Source organism: Chiloscyllium plagiosum, unplaced genomic scaffold (genome assembly GCF_037043375.1).
Source record: "Chiloscyllium plagiosum isolate Xiang-an unplaced genomic scaffold, Cpla_swu_hap1 HiC_scaffold_14, whole genome shotgun sequence".
Lineage (NCBI taxonomy): Eukaryota > Metazoa > Chordata > Chondrichthyes > Orectolobiformes > Hemiscylliidae > Chiloscyllium > Chiloscyllium plagiosum.
In genome coordinates, this window is record NW_028270152.1 from 72498027 (window position 1) to 72515807 (window position 17781).

Sequence of the window (17781 nt, forward strand, 5' to 3'; positions counted from 1 at the left end):
TTGTTCCTACTATCTGAGATTAGCTGACTTAACATAGGCTGTAATCAGGCCAGTGATGGAAAAAGTGATTTCTTTTTAGTTAGCCTCTTTCATCTGTTCATCAAAAACATATCACAGAATGGCTTGTGGAAAGGTTTATTGCTGTAGCTTGTATAACAACATCAGGATGGGAATGATCCCTTATGTACTTAAAATGGGCATGACTGAACCACTGAAAGGATTATCAACTTAATTGTGAAATTTGTTTTGGCTTGAGGATGCTCTGTATATGTGATTGTTTCTGAGATTGGCAACTTATGGTGATTGCTAAACAGTGTTTTACTTAAACATATTTATACTCCATTTTATGCCCAGCTCTTCTTAATAAAGTTTACACATACTCAGAAGATAAGTGTTTTATGGTCAACTATATCACACTTTAACTGTGAGGCTTTTGCAGTTGCAGTTCCCATCAACAATATTTTTGCTGCAATCTTTATTATTTCTGAGCTGGGATTTGCTTAGTTAATGCTCCTCCTAGTACAGTTCTTGTGACTACATTATAGTTCTCATTAAAGATTAGCATTGCTACTGCCCTTTTTGAGGTTTTCTTCATTACTTTTGTCATTTGGAGTTTGCTTTTACTGTCATTATTAGGATTTAACTTCTATTATTATCTCTGTTGGAATTTCATTCCTGTTAATGTATCCATGGGGATTTAAATCCCTATTTCCATTGCACCATACCAGTAGATGCTCAGGAGGAGCTTCTTAATTTCCATTTCTCACAGTGAGATCTATGATTGTGATAACCCTTCACACAGCAACTCATTTACAGAGCTGGGCTACCATGGACAGACGTTTCTCAATAGAAAAGGAACATAAACAATCTGTTCCACTCTCTTCTGCTCCTTGTTAAAGGCTCAGCACCTACCATATCCACTCTAATGGCCCAGAAGTAGTGAATAATACAGGAAAACAAAAACAGGAACTACCATACCTGCATGCGGAATGGGTCATCAATGGTTTCTCCTACAAGACCGTCTGTGAGGATGACAAGGTTTCCAACCTCACTGGATGTCTGTGAGGATAATGAAGATGAGGAATGTCTACTGGAGCCAAGCAAGTTCAGTGGGCTGAGGAAATGAATTAAGATAGAATTTTTTTATGTTCAGCCAGTCCAGTCTCAGCATTCACAATGTGACTAAGCAAGAATGTCACACCTGATTCAACCACAGATATTTCATGGATACTATCCCATTATATTAATCTTTTCAAAGAAACCTCTATATATCATACATGACACTCAAAAGGACATCAGCCGAACAATGCTGGTTACTATCATGCTTCTGCCACTATAAGGCTCACTGAGTAAGTATTCCATTGTTGGAGATGCTGTTTTCTGTATTCTGGTCAACATTCTTCTGAAACCCAATCTTTCCATATCATTGTTTGCATAAACCAGATTTCACATCCACCATACTACAGCCACTGCAAAGTCATTCGTAACTTAGGTGCTTTGACAGTTTAAAGCTTTACTAAATTATAATGCAAAATACTATGGATGCTGAAAATGTGAACTGAAAAAACGTAAAATTCTGGAAGCATGCAGGTGTGTAATAACATCCCTGAACAAATTGATTAGAAAATATCTAAAGCATAAATCAAAACCATTTTGAATATCAGCCCCTCTGTAGCAACTCTTTGTTCAAAAGATACTGTATGAGAAACCAATGACACAGATTTTAAACCAATGTGGTCCAATAAAATTGTGATGGTACAAATTATATCAATTATGCAAATTAGGTCATCAACTGAGCTCATCAGAGCTAGACAAGCAGGAGACTGGAAGAACATAGCAAACTAGGCAGCATCAGGCGGTGAAGAAGTCATAGAGATGTACAGCATGGAAACAGACCCTTCGGTCCAACACGTCCATGCCGACCAGATATCCCAACCTAATCTAGTCCTACCTCCCAGCACTCGGTCCATATTCCTCCAAACTCTTCCTATTCATATACCCATCCAAATGCCTCTTAAATGTTGTAATTGTACCAGCCTCCACCACTTCCTCTGGCAGCTCATTCCATACCCGTACCACCCTCTGCATGAAAACGTTGCCCCTTAGGTCTCTTTTATATCTTTCCCCTCTCACCCTAAACCTTTGCCCTCTAGTTCTGGACTCCCCGACCCCAGGGAAAGGACTTTGCCTATGTACCCTATACATGCCCCTCATAATTTTGTAAACCTCTACAAGGTCACCCCTCAGCCTCCGACACTCCAGGGAAAACAGCCCCAGCCTGTTCAGCCTTTCTCTATAGCTCAAATCCTCCAACCCTGGCAACATCCTTGTCAATCTTTTCTGAACCCTTTCAAGTTTCACAACATCTTTCCGATAGGAAGGAGACCAGAATTGCATGCAATATTCCAACAGTGACCTAACCAATGTCCTGTACAGCTGCAACATGACCTCCCAACTCCTGTAATCAATACTCTGACCAATAAAAGAAAGCATACCAAACGCCTTCTTCATTATCTTATCTACCTGCGACTCACTTTCAAGGAGCTATGAACCTGCACTCCAAGGCCTCTTTGTTCAGCAACACTCCCTAGGACCTTACCATTAAGTGTATAAGTCCTGCTAAGATTTGCTTTCCCAAAATGCAGAACCTCGCATTTATCTGAATTAATCTCCATCTGCCATTCTTAGCTCATTGGCCCATCTGGTCCAGATCCTGTTGTAATCTGAGGTAACCCTCTTCACTGTCCACTACACCTCCAATTTTGGTGTCATCTGCAAACTTACTAACTGTACCTCTTATGCTTGCATCCAAACCATTTATGTAAATGACAAAAAGTAGAGGACCCAGCACCGATCCTTGTGGTACTCCACTGGTCACAGGCCTCCAGTCTGAAAAACAACCCTCCAATATCACCTTCTGTCTTCTACCTTTGAGCCAGTTCTGTATCCAAATGGCTAGTTCTCCCTGTATTCGATGAGATCTAACCATATTAATCAGTCTTCCATGGGGAATCTTGTCGAACACCTGACTGAAGTCCATATAGATCACATCTACTGCTCTGCCCTCATCAATCTTCTTTGTTACTTCTTCAAAAAACTCAATCAAGTTTGTGAGACAAGATTTCCCACGCACAAAGCCATGTTGACTATCCCTAATCATTCCTTGCCTTTTCAAATACATGTACATCCTGTCCCTCAGGATTCCCTCCAACAACTTGTCCACCACCGAGCTCAGGCTCACTGGTCTATAGTTCCCTGGTTTGTCTTTACCGCCCTTCTTAAACAGTGGCACCATGTTTGCCAACCTCCAGTCTTCCGGCACCTCACCTATGACTATCAATGATACAAATATCTCAGCAAGAGGCCCAGCAATCACTTCTCTAGCTTCCCACAGAGTTCTCGGGTACACCTGATCAGGTCCTGGGGATTTATCCACCTTTACCCGTTTCAAGACATCTAGTACTTCCTCCTCTGTAATTTGTAAATTTTGCAAAATGCCACCATCTATTTCCCTACAGTCTATATCTTCCAGATCCTTTTCCACAGTAAACACTGATGCAAAATATTCATTTAGTATCTCCCCCATTTTCTGCGGCTCCACACAAAGGCCACATTGCTGATCTTTGAGGGGCCTTATTCTCTCCCTAGTTACCCTTTTGTCCTTAATATATTTGTAAAAACCCTTTGAATTCTCCTTAATTCTCCTTAAAGCTATCTCATGTCCCCTTTTTGCCCTCCTGATTACCCTCTTAAGTATATTACTACTTCCTTTATACTCTTCTAAGGATTCACTCGATCTATCCTGTCTATATCTGACATATGCTTCCTTCTTTTTCTGAACCAAACCCTCAATTTCTTTCGTCATCCAGCATTCCCTATACCTACCAGCAGTCGATGTTTCAGGTGTAACCCTTCTTAAGGACTGGGGGTGGGTGTAGGGGGTGATAAGGGGGGGGGGGGCGGTGAGGGCAGGGTGGTGTAGTGGGGACAGGTGAAGACAAGTAGAAGGTACGACCTGATTTGTCAATGGCAGGGATGAATCTGGTTGGTGGCAGGGAGGAGTGGAAGGGAGGGACTGGGAAAGGAGTTGGGTGATTGTAAGGGAGGTTATTTGAAATTGGATAACTCAGTGTTGAGTCCTCTGGGCTGTCGGCTGCCCAGGCAGAAGATGAGGTGTTGTTCCTCCAATTTGCAGTTTGCTTCGTTGTGGCAATGGAGGAGGCCAAGGACGGTCATGTTGGAAAGGGAGTGGGAAGGGGAATTAAAGCGGGCGGTGACTGGGTGTCTGTTCGGCCCATGTGGGCCTGGCTGAGATGCTCGGCAATTCGTTCGCTAAGTTTTCATTTGTTTCCCGATGTAGAGAAGACCACATCGGGAGCACCTGATGCAGTAAACTAGGTTGGAAGAGAGGCAGGTGAACCTCTGTCTCACGTGGAAGGACTGCTTGGGGCCCTGGATGGAGGTGAGGGGGGATGGTGTACCAGCAGGTTTTGCATCTTTTCTGGTTGCAAGGGAAAGTACCTGGGGGTTCAGGCGAATTGGTGGGGAGATTGGCGCAAACCAAGCACTGTCGAAGGGAGTTGGCAGAAGAGTTTAAGGATGATGTGTCGGATGCGGAGACCGGTGGGTGGTAGGTAAGGACAAGGGGGACTCTGTCTTTATTTCGTTTGGAGGTGGGTGGGTTTAGAGCAATTGAATGGGAATGGAGGTGGTGTAGGAGGACTGTCTGGATGACAGAGCGAGGAAAAGCAAATAGTTTGAAATAGATGGACATCTAGGATGCTTGGTAGTGTAACGTCTCTTTGTCCAAGCAGATGCGCCAGAGGTGAAGGAATTGGGAGAACGGGAGGGAGTTCTTGCAGGGGATATTGGGTGGGAGGAGGTGTAGCCCAGTAGTTTTGGGAGCCTGTGGGTTTGTAGTAAAAGTCCCTCTGGAGACTGTGGCTGGAGATGGAAAGGGGGTGCTGGGGGTGGTAGTGGGGAGGTGTGGGGGGTGGGGGAAACGGGTATCCGAGAAGGACTAAGTGAATTTGAGAGCTGGGTGGAAGTTGTGGGTGAAGTCTATGAAGTGCTCCCGTTCAGCCTGGGTGCAGGACGCTGCACCGATGCAGTCATGGATGCAAAGGCAGAAGATTTAGGGCACACTGCCTGCGTAGGTACTGAAGAGGGACTATTTGACATAGCTGACAAAGAGGCAGGCCCATCCAGGTGCCCATGGCCACCCCCTGGAGGAAATGGGAGGAGTTAAAGTAAAAGTTGTTGAGGGTGAGGACCAGTTTGGCGTGGCGGAGGAGGGTATTTGGTGGAGGTAGACTGGATGGGTCTGTTGGAGAGGAAGAAGCAGAGGCCCCGGAGGCCATCCTTGCAGGGTATGGATGTGTATAAAGACTGCACATCCATAATGAAGATATAGTGTTGGGGACCGGGCACTGGAAGTTACTGAAGAGGTGGAGGACATGGTTGGTGTCACGGATGTAGGTGGGAAGTGCCTGAACCAAGCGGGAGAGAATGGAGTTGAGATAGGATGAGATGAGTGATGAGACAGGAGCATGCTGAGTCAATGGATAGTTGGGCTTGTGGAGCAGGTAGATCCAGGCAGTGCGGGCCTGGGGTCTATGGTTTGGAGGCAGTGGAGGGAAGATCACCAGAGCCATTGAGGGCACGGTCAGTGAGAGTGATTTTGGCATGATATGCGTGGTGAGGTCATGGACAAGGGGGTGTTAGGACGTGGTGTCAGAGAGTTGGCATTCAGCCTTTGCGATATAGTTCTCCAGACTACCACCGCCCTGCCTTTGTCAGCGGGTTTGATGGTGAGGTGAGAGTGGAGTGCTGCACATTTAGATGGGGTGTGGTTGGAGTGGGTGGGGGAGGTGGAAAAATTGAGGCAGCTATTGTCACATCAGCAGTCTGCAATATAGAGGTTTAGGACATGTAGAAGGCCAGAGGGGGGTGACCAAGTGGACGAGGAAGGTTGGAGGTGGGAGAAGGGTCCTCAGAGGGAGGTTAGGAGTTTTTGTCAAAGAAGAAGGCATGGAGGTGGAGGCAGCGGAAGAAGAGATCCACATCGTGGCCTGTTCGGAATTTGTTGAGGTGGGGTGGAGGGGTACGAACATGAGCCCTTTCCTGAGGACAGACTGTTTGGCCTCAGAACAACAAACCTGGCTCAGCCTCACTTACCTGTGTCTATGCATGAGCTTTATAGCATCTGGACTCATGGGATTATGACCGGACATGAGACTGCCACGTGGTGTGCTGGAACCAGAGCAGGCAGGACTGATCTTGTCCATTCCAGGAAGATCCTATATAAAAAGATGGAATCCTTAGTGAGCTCTAAATGTCTGTGTGACTGCTATCATAAAGTTCCTATTGCTGAAATGTATTCACATAAGTGAGTGATATTCGACCATAAGTCAAAGGACCAGAAGGAAGCTATTCACTGGGTCTGATGGAGATTACATAGATAGCAAGGATGCAAGCCATAGAGAGATGGCAAACATTCAGAGAATTTTAAAATCTAGATTTCTGTAATAGCAGTGTGATGGGTGAATAAGACCTGGTGAGAGGAAAGGCAGCAGAGTTTTTGATAATCTTAACCAAATGCAGGTAGAATAGTCAGGTATGCACTGGAATAGCCAAATACAGAGGAAAAAGAAACAGAAGACTTGCATTTACGTCGTGGATTCATAACCACTGGATGTCTCAAACATTTTACAACCAATGAAGTACCTTTGGAGTGTTGTCACTGTTGTGAAAACAATAGCAGTAATAAAGACATGAAATGTTAATGGTGATTCCTCTCTCTCCGCACTTTCTCTGCACCTGTACCACTATTCTGCACTCTGTTCTGATACTTGGTGCACTTTGTATGGTACAATCTGCCAGTTGAGCACACAAAACATTTTTCACTGTATCTAGGTACATGTAACAACGATAAAATCAATGTAAATGAGGATTCGTTAACAGATGAGCTGAAGCACGGAAGAATTGAGTGATGTTACAGAGGTAGAAACAGTTGGTCTTAGTGATGACATGGGGATTTGGTCAGAATCTCATCTTATAGACAAATCTGATACCAAGAATGCAACATGTCTGGTTCAACATCAAACAGCTGTCAGGGGAAGGACTGGGATTTCAACTGGACTCCCGAACAATTCCTTCCTGTATTAAACTGATCTGTCAAAATACCACAGAAACTAAAATTAATTCTGTAGACTTTACCAGCCAAAGGTGAGTGAATAATAATGGAACTTCAAAACTTTTTATGCTTCCTAAGGAGCCTCACAGCACCAGGGACCCTGGTTCGATTCCACTGTCTGTGTGGAGTTTGCACATTCTCCCTGTGTCTGTCTGCGTTTCCTCCAGGTGCTCTGGTTTCCTCCCATAGTCCAAAGATGTGCAGTTTAGGTGAATTGACCATGCTAAATTGTCCGTAGTGTTCAGGGATGTGCAAGTTAGGTGCATTAGTCAGGGGAAATGTAAAGTAATAGAGGAGGGGAATGGGTCTGGGGTGGGATACTCTTTGGAGGGTCAGTGTGGACGTGGGGTTTATGGCCTGTTTCCACACTGTAGAGACTCTATGATTCTATTTGGTGCTGTCAACAACTATTTTAACCCCATTGAAGGTTTGGTTGAGAGCGGCACAGGTTAAGGAATAAACCCGGGCACTTTCTGGATTCAGTATAATACTAGAGCTATTAGTAAAACTTAAAGACCCTTCACACACTGCAGTAATCAACCAACACATGAGGGTGATGACAGAAAACCATCTCCCTGAGGTACTGACGCAAGAGCATTACTTTTAACTTGTTTTTCTAGATTGCCACAGATGAATACCTGTATGAAGCATAAACAATATAGAAATAATCTGTCCCCTTTAGTTATATCTCAAGATCATTCAATAAGTGAGCAAACTGCACACAAATAATTATCATTGAAACAGCCCTTTGCTGAGTCAGCATGTTCCTCTTAGTAGGAATACTTGCAGACTTCTTAAAGCATGCTTTTGATTAGCCAGGATGTGTGAAATGTATATAACCCAGTACAGTCTTTTTAAAATACAATGCATCAATTTGGGATGATATATTAACTGCTGGTTTTGGTTCAATTTCTTTTGTGCAGCATTTCCACTGACAATCACTGTGTGAGATATGATGGCTCAGTGGTTAGCAATGCTGCCTCATAGCACCAAGGACCTGGGTTCGATTACACTTTTGGGCAACTGTCTGTGTGGAATTTGCACATTCTCACCATGTCTGTGTGGGTTTCGTCTGGGCATTCTGGTTTTCTCCCATGGTTCAGGAATGTGTAGGTTAGCTGGATTAGCCATGGGATATGCAGGGTACAGGGATAGGGTAGGGGGTGGGATACTCTTCGGAGGGTTGGTGTCGACTTGATGGGTCAAATGGCCTGCTTCCACACTGTAGGGATTCTATGATCTTGTACTCTCTTTGGATGACCTTGTTTAGATTGGCACTAGTTTGTGGATCGAAGTCCAAAGGACACTCCTATTGAGATTACCCCTTATTAGGAGCAAAGAGTCAAGGAAGCTACCCTTGAGATGAATGAGAATAATTCTTAATGCAGCTACCCGGAGCAACAGGAGTTCACCTTTGAGATTTCAATTCTGATCTAGGCCAAACCAAAGAGATGAAAGTCTCTCTTCCATGTTAATTATGGAATCAGCTTGAGTAGGTACAGGCCCAAAGCACAAGAGGATTTGGCACAAAATTTGGGAAGCTACTCAGAAAGCCACAGCATCTTGAGTAAAGAAAATGGAATTTAGGGATAAGCTGTTTGGTTTGGAAAGAGTTTCTGAAGATTAATTCATATAGCATGGGAGTCACTGGCAAGACCAGCATTGATTGCTCATTTGTTTCCCCTCACGACAGTGGTAGTGGGTCATATTCTTGGACACTTCTTGTGGTGAATGTGTTCCCACATGCTCTCATAGAGTCATATAGCACAGAATCAGACCCATTGGTCCAACCAATCCATGCTGAACATAATCCAAACTAAATTAGTCCCACCTGCCTGCTCCTGGCCCAGATCCTTCCAAACCTTTCCTGTTCATGTATGTATTCAAGTGTCTTTTAAACATTGTAAGTGTACCCAATTCCACCACTTCATTCCACATGCAAATCACACTGTAAAACATTTTGACTTTTTAAAGAAAATCTCTCTCCCTTCATCTTAAAAATGTGTCCCCTAGTCTTGAAATCCCCCATCCTAGGGAAAAGACAAGGGTTCCAAAATTCTGACTTGGTGATAATAAAGGAATTCTGATTATGTATGCAAATCAGATGGCATGTGACATTTGATTTTTCCATGAATCCTGGTGCCCTGACCTTTGAGGTCTTGGGAGTTTACAGGTTTGGGAGGTGCGGTTGCTTTGGTGAGTGAAATAACTGCACAGAGGATGGTATTCTGTCACCAAGTCACCCTTTATTTACCTGTGCACAGTACACCAGCTGTGGCCAGCCAGCTTGGAGTCAGTCCTCTGAAATGAGGAGATTCTAAATCTTGTGCTTGTATAGATTTTAGTTTACTTTTTAATTTTTAACGAAAAAGTGAAGGGGAGGGTAGGGATTAAATCAGAATAGAATTGGAGATGGAAATAAAACACTCCATGACCCACGGTGCCCACCTCTCCCTGAAAACCTTGAGGGTATCGGTAATCTTGTGGATTTTTTTTCTTTTATTTTCCCCCACACTACTGCCTACTTATATTTTCCCCAGCATCCATGATGTGTGTGTGCCGGTGTGAGACACAGTGAAAGACAATAGGTGTACCAATCTTTATCCAATTTCCACCACCAGGAAGAAAACACTCAAGTGGCCAGTGACAAGCAGTGCCCTTCTCATCAAAAGGCAATGCTGCATGATCAAACAGTGAAGGGGAGGTCAGGGATAAAGTCAAAAATAGAGTTGCAGGGGGAAATAATACACTCCACTCACTGCGGTGTCCATCTCTCCCTGAACAGCTTAAGGGTGTTGGTGGACACTGCGTGCTCCAATCTTGAGGTTATATTTTTTTCTTTTCTTTCTTTTAACCCCACACTACCACCTAACTGTGGTAGTGCTTATTTTTTCCCCATGGTGTGTGTGTGCAGGTGTGAGACACAGTGAGAGACACAAGGTGCACGAATCTTTAATCTTGAGGTTATATTTTTCTTTCTGTTTTTTTTTAAACACCCGAGTGGCCAGTGACAAGCAGTGCCCTTCTCAAAGGGCAATGCTGAGTGATGAAACAGTGAAGGGGGGCACTCCTGTTTTTTTTTCCTTTTTCTTTACCCCCACACCACCGCCTAACTGCGGTAGTGCTTATTCTTTTTTCCCCAGCACCCATGGTGTGTGTGTGCAGGTGTGAGAGACACAAGGTGCACGAATCTTTAATCTTGATGTTACATGTTTTTTTTCTTTTTTTTTCCTCTTTTATTTAACCCCCACACTACCACCTAACTGCGGTAGTGCTTATTTTTTCCCCAGCATCCATGGTGTGTGTGTGCAGGTGTGAGACACAGTGAGAGATACAAGGTACACGAATCTTTAATCTTTAATCTTGAGGTTATACTGGTCAGTTAGGGCTTTCCTGATTGGCCCAAGTTAACAACCCCAATCAAGAATCTTGTAGTCAACAATCACTAAAGTGTGTATCTGCTCTGCATCCTGTAGATGTTACACCTTGCACTAGAGGAAGCTTTATCATACATCTCACTGTGCTGCACATTTCACAAGGGAATTGCAGCACTGTGGTAATATTACTGGGCTAGCATTCTGAAACCCTAGATTAATGTCTTGGAGAGACAAGTTTAAATCCCACCACAGCAACTTCAACTAATTACTGTAAAGCTGGGATTTAAAAAAAAAACTATTTTCAGTCAATGAGATCATGGAACAATCAAATTTCTGTTAAAAAAAAATCTTATAGTATTGCTCCATTGGGAAGGAAATCTGTTACCTTTACCCAGGCTGATCTGCATGTGACTCCAGACTCAGTTGACTCTGAACTCCCTCTAAAATGACTGCTCAGTTGTACCAAGTTATGACAGTCAAATAAGAATAAAACAGGACTGACCACCTGGCATCAACCTAGGCACCAGCATCGCAAAGTCCTCAGTAACATCTATTTCCAAAACTGGGAGAGCTGTACCTTCGGTCAAAGGATGCAGATTTCTCCATAACTATCTCAGGTATGCTCTGTCTTACAAAATCACTCGATGCAATAGCAGAGTGGTCTGATAAGAGTCATGCTGGTGATCTTCAACTGCGACCTTGTGGCATTAGATCAAACATGGGCAAAGAAACCTTCTGTTGATTACCTTTTCCCGCGTATTGAGTCAGGTATTACAAGGGGGCATAGCTTTAAATTAAGGGGGGGTAGATATAGGACTGATGTTAGGGGTAGGTTCTTCACTCAGCGAGTCGTTAGTTCATGGAATGCCCTGCCAGTAACAGTGGTGGACTCTCCCTCTTTATGGGCATTTAAGAGGGCATTGGATAGGTATATGGAGGATAGTGGGTTAGTGTAGTTTAGGTGGGCTTGGATCGGCGCAACATCGAGGGCCCAAGGGCCTGTACTGCGCTGTATTCTTCTATGTTCTATGTTCTATCTTTCCCTCAGCTGTCATGTTTGTACTCCTGCCTGTGAGCACCCCAGGAAAGGCACTGACGGCACAGGATACATTCTGGGTGGAATGTGAAATAATGTCCATCACCCAGAATGGCTCAGTAGAACCATTACTGACTGAACTGCCTGTGTCCTGAAAGACATATTTACTAGTCTGAGCTTGGAGTAGGTGATTAGAGAATCACAGGAAGGTAGATTCACTTTACTTAGCCTTCACTAATATATCTGTCACGGAATCATTTGTCCATGTGTGCATTGGTAAGATTGACCATCACAGTTCCATGTTCAGGGGGATCTCGTACAAACATATAAAATTATGAAGGGAATTGATAAAATAGAAATAGACAGAATGTTTCCACTGGTAGGTGAAACTAGGGCAAGAGGGCATGGCCTCAAGATTAGAGGAAGCAGGTTTAGAGCTGAACTTCTTCACCCAGAGGGTTAATCTTGCCAGGGAAATAGCTGACGCTACTTCAGTAATGGCTTTTAAAGCTAAGGTAGATACTTTTTTGAAAAATAAAGGAATTAAGGGGTATGATGAAAACACAGGTAAATGGAGCTGAGTCCACAAAAAAATTAGCCATAAGCTTATTCAGTGGCAGAGCAGGCTCAAAGGTCCGGACGACCTACTCCTGCTCCTAGTTCTTATGTTCACACTGAGGATATTCTCCACTATGACGTGTGGTACAACTATGTACTAAATAGGATGGATACAGGTTTAGAAGTTCAAAACTGGTCATCAATGAGGTGCTGCGGGCCATCAGCAGAGGCAGAACTGTATTCAATGACAATGTTAATCTCATGATCCGGCCTATCCTGCATCTTGACATTACCATCAGGTCAAAGGACAAACTTTGATTCAACAAGGAGTGAAGGAGAAGGAGCAGTACCGGACATACCAAAAAAATAGTAGCTTCAATCTGGTGAAGTTACAATGCAGAACCACTTGTGTGCCAAACCATGGAAGCAGCATGGAAGAAAAGATAAGCAATCCCACAACCAACTGATCAGATTTAAACTCTACAGTCCTGCCACAACAAGAGATGAATGTTAATGGTCAATTAAACAACTAATTCAGGACTCGGCAAGATGGTGGCGATTCTGTAGGACTGCTGTGGACAGCTCTGCCTAACAGCCAAGGTACACCGGTGTTTTTTTGCCATCCCTGGCCAACTTATGTGGTGGAAATATTAGTTTAAAACCTCACAGAACACATATTTGTTAATATTTGGGAGTGGGAAGGATGCCAAAGGGAAAAGAAGCAAGCAAACAGCAGCAGGGAGGACACTCCCCTGCAGCACCTAGTACACCAGAGACTGCAGCAGCAGCAGCCTCTCCTGAACTCCCTGGGGACCTGACAGACTCTCAGGAATTGGCTGCGGCGATGGAGAGACTTGCCTTGAAAGTTGCGGCTGTGACTGAGGAAATCCGTGGGGAGATTTATGCACAGGTGCAACCTATTGCATCCATGCTGCAGAAGCACGAGCAGGAGATCCAGGGCCTCGGGGAGAGGCTGGAGGAGGTGGAGGGTCGAACTAAGGCCTCGGAAGCTGCAATGGAGTCCTCATCCAGTCGGATCCAGGTGCTGGAGTGAGAGGTGCGGGCCTTGTGAAACCATATCGACGACCTTGAAAATCGAGGTCAGAGGATAAATCTCCAAATTGTCGGGCTCCCTGAAGGTGAGGAAGGTGACCAGCCAGTCAGTTTCTTTGAAAACTGGCTGCCGAAGGTTTTGGGCCTTCACATCGAGTCCAGCAGGCTGAAGATTGAAAGGGCGTATCGGGTTACAGTGACAGGTCGGGCCCAGTGCAGCACCCCGGCTCAGTCCTAGTGCACTTCCACTCATATAAGGACAAGCAAAAAGTCATAGGAGCTTCCAAATCCACACCGATCTCGGGATTCATAGCAGAAGCAGTAATGCAAAGGTTAGAACAAACAGTCTTACCACAAATTCAACCCAAACTCTGGGTCAGATACGTTGATGACACCTTTGTAATCATTAAAAACACGGAAATAGAGAAAACACACCAGATCATCAACTCCACACTCACAGGAATCCGATTCACGAGAGAGGAAGAAAAGGACAACCAACTCCCATTCCTAGATGGTACAGAGAACACCAAACGGAGAATTCACCACAAAGGTACACAGGAAAGCCACACACACAGACCAAGTCCTGAACTACGAAACCAACCATCCCAATACACACGAACGAAGTTGCATCAAGACACTAGTCAAAAGGGCCACAACACACTGCAGCACACCAGAACTGCAAAAAGAGGAAGAGGAACACCTATACAAGGTATTCGCCAAAAACGGATATCCTCGCAATTTCATCAACAGATGTCTAAGGGAAAGACAACGGAACGAGGACATGCCGCAACCCAAAGGACTAGCCACACTACCATACATCAAGTACATCTCTGAACTGACAGCCAGGCTACTGCGACTACTAGGACTTATAACAGCACACAAATCAACAGCCACACTCAGACAACAACGCACCAGAACGAAGGACCCGATACCCAGCATGAGCAAAACTAATGTAGTGTACAAAATCCCATGCAAGGACTGCACAAAACACTATATAGGACAAACAGGAAGACAGCTAACGATCCGCATCCATGAACACCAACTAGCCACGAAACGACATGATCAGCTATCCCTAGTAGCCACACACGCAGATGACAAGCAACATGAATTCGACTGGGACAACACTACCATTATAGGGCAAGCCAAACAAAGAACAGCCAGGGAATTCCTAGAAGCATGGCACTCATCCACAAATTCCATCAACAAACACATCGACCTGGACCCAATATACCGGCCACTACAGCAGACAGCTGAAACTGACAACCGGAAGCGGCAGGGACAGGCCACTATAAATGCCGGAGGAAACACCACAGAAGCGCTTCACAGGAGGCTCCCAAGCACTGAGGATGTCACCTAATCAGGGGAATGAAACGTTTGCAACAAAAACATTCTGCTCGGCGAACAGAACCACAGCAACGAGCACCCGAGCTACAAATCTTCTCACAAACTTTGAACACCAACGGAGCTTCCAAATCCCTGGGAAAAGATCTGCAGGTGCTGCTGTACAAGGGGTCAAAAATCATGTTTTGCCAGGATTTTTCAGCAGCTGTAATCTGAAAGAGGAAGTCCTTCGATGAAGTTAAAAAGAGGCTGAGGAACCTGGGCATCCAGTACTCCATGAGATACCCCGCAGTACTCCGTTTCAGCCACGAGGACTCAGTTTATAATTTGACTTGGCGGATAAGGCTAAAAACTTTGTGGATACTTTAAAATAGACGGATTGGCCTTAAGAATATGGTTAATGTTTGTTCTCTTTTCTATTTTTTCCCATGTTTTCCCATCCTTTTTTTTTAAATTCCTTTCTTTCTCCCTAATAATTTCCTTTTTGGAAAGGGGGGAAAGACTTTGGAATAAGTTGTTCCTATTTTTTTAATAATTGGATTTTTCTGATGGGAAATTTTGTGGATGTTCTTTGTTGTCTCTCTTTTTTTTGTTTGTTCTGCTTCTCTTGTAACCACAAGTAGGGATGTCATGAAGCCAGGGGTGGGTGGAATGCTCATCCTGACTTTGTCTTTTGATTTAAGGATCATTTCCTTGTTTTTTTTCTGGCCTAAGGTTGGGGCACAGTCCAGGTTTGAAGGAGCTGTGAAGGAGGGGATGGGTAGGGTGAGTGCCCCCTATGGGCAGGGGGAAGAGTCTTCCATTCAAGGTTCTATAGTTGGTTTTCTTCGTAGTTTTTTTGATAGTAATAGTTGTTTATAGTTATGATAGCGTAGTTTTTGTATATATAGTTTTTCGATTCTATGAGTCTTTATTTACTTATGCTCAGCGCTTTGTAAGCAGGGTTCTCCCTCCAAGGGGTCCAAGGATGTCTGAAAGGGCATATGGCTAAGTGTCTTATTAAATGGTGCACCTGGAACATTAAGTGAAGTCATTCGCCTATTAAAAGGAAAAAAGTGCTTTCTAGCCTTAAGAGGGAAAAGGTTGACATCGCTTTGTTGCAGAAAACCCATCTTGATGATGGGGAACACCTGAAATTACAACAGGGGGGTTATGACCGGGTATTCTTTTCATCCTTTACTACTAAAATTAGGGGAGTGGCAGTACTTATCCAGAAAAATCTTCAGTTCACATTATTAGAGCAGGTGAAAGATGAGCAGGGACGGTTTGTACAACTTAAAGCCCTGATACATGGGGAGGAATATGGCATTTTAAATGTCTACTGTCCTCCGGCGCATCCCCTCAAATTTTTGATTAGTGCTTTCTCAAAGTTGAGTGCTTTTGAAACACGGCACATTATTCTAGGGGAGGATTTTAATTGTCTTTTGGATCTGACAGTGGACAGGATGCCTTGTGGGCCCCCAACTATTTCTTTGCAGGCCAAGCAGGCGGTTGACTTATGCGAGGAGTTGGGGCTGGTGGTAAATTGGAGATGTCTTCACCCTACCGGCAGGGACTTCACCTTTTTTTCAAACCCACATAAATGTCACATGAGGATTGACCTCTTTCTGGTTCTCTCAGCCCTTCTGGATTTGATTATGGGTTGTAAAATTGTGAATATTGCTATCTCTGATCTTGCGGCAGTATATTTGGAGGTTAAGGCCAAGAGTGAAGGGCTAGGTTTGCGGCACTGGTGTTTGGACCCCTTTCTCCTTAAGGATTCCAAATTTGTGGAATACCTTTTGAAGAAGTTTCAGGAATTCTTGGCTATCAACTCAGGCATGGCTAGTAGTCTGTCCATGCTATGGGAGACTGCTAAGTCCTTTGTTAGGGATTAGCTATTTCCTATTCGGCTAGTTGGAAACGACAGAAGGAGGAACAGCAGCGTCTACTTGAGATGCGGTTGAAAGCCGCGGAGGCAGCACATTTTGCGTGGCCTTCAGTGACTAAGCTACAGCGGATCACAGCCCTTTGGGCTGCCTCGAATTCAATACTGACACAAAATGCAAAGAAAGAACTTGCTTTTGCTAGACAGAGGCTGTTTGAATATGGGGATAGGCCAGGAAAGTAGTTAGCATACCTGACTAGGAAAAAGCGTGCTCCCCAATCCATTACTGCAATTACAGACAGCACTGGGGTCCTTACATATGATGCTAAAAAGATTAATGAGGCTTTTTGGAGCTTTTACTCTGAATTGTATTGGTCTGAAGGTTGCGAAGATAGGAGTGCTAAATGGAGACCTTTTTTTAAGAACCGGACCTCCCAGGGATAACTTTGGAATAGGCCTCTCTCCTTAATGCCCCCTTGACAGTTCAGGAAATACAGGAGGCAGCTAGGCAATTTCAGAGTGGGAAAGCACCTGGCCCTGATGGTCTTCCGGGTGAGTTTTATAAGGAGTTTATAGGGATTTTGTTGGAGATGTACAATCACTCCTATATGCATGAACGCCTACCACCATCTTTGAGGAAAGCTAATATTTCCTTAATTCTTAAGAAGGGGAAGGTTCCTGAGGATTGTGCCTCATACAGGCCCAGCTCTCTGTTAAATTCAGACTTCAAGATTCTGTCCAAGATCCTGGCGCTAAGATTGGAAAGGGTGTTGCCCCATATTATAGAGGACCAGACAGGCTTTATAAGGGGCCGTAGGTCCTCTTATGATATTAGAAGGTTGCTGAATGTGGTCCAAGTTTGTCAGCAACAATCGATGCAGGGGTTGGTGATTTCCTTAGATGCAGAGAAAGCATTTGACCGGGTGGAATGGCCGTTTTTTTTTATGTCTTAGAACAGTTCGGGTTGGGTGGAGTCTTTGCTAGGTGGGTGGAGGTTTTATATTGCCACCCTCTGGCCGCGGTATTCACCAACGGGGTGAAGTCTGGGAATTTTACAATGGGTAGGGGTAGTCGGCAAGGCTGCCCCCTCTCACCATTGTTGTTTACGTTGGTGATAGAGCCGCTGGTAGAGGCTCTTCATCAGAACGTCCACATAACCGCTCCGGAAGTGGGATCGAGGGCACACAAGATTACATTGTACGCGGATGATGTTCTTCTATTTTTATCGAACCTGATGACCTCCATACCCCATTTGATATAATGTATCAATTCATTTGGGGCTATTTCAGGATATAAGATTAACTTTGCAACATCGGAGGCTATGCCTTTGGGGAACCTTAAGGATGTGCCAGAA

The 17781-nt window shown here is 44.4% G+C and overlaps 1 protein-coding gene across 4 annotated transcripts in view; it reads right to left on the reverse strand.

The window, feature by feature from the left end:
• The window catches only part of dock3 (dedicator of cytokinesis 3), a 980202-nt gene that overhangs the window by 39311 nt on the left and 923110 nt on the right, over window positions 1-17781 (reverse strand). For all 4 annotated transcript variants that reach the window (XM_043708482.2, XM_043708483.2, XM_043708484.2 and 1 more), the window contains 2 exons: window positions 6178-6299; window positions 979-1114 (listed from right to left, as the gene is read on the reverse strand). In XM_043708482.2, coding sequence (XP_043564417.1) covers window positions 979-1114; window positions 6178-6299 — 258 coding nt within the window. The remainder of the gene's footprint in view (window positions 1-978; window positions 1115-6177; window positions 6300-17781) is intronic.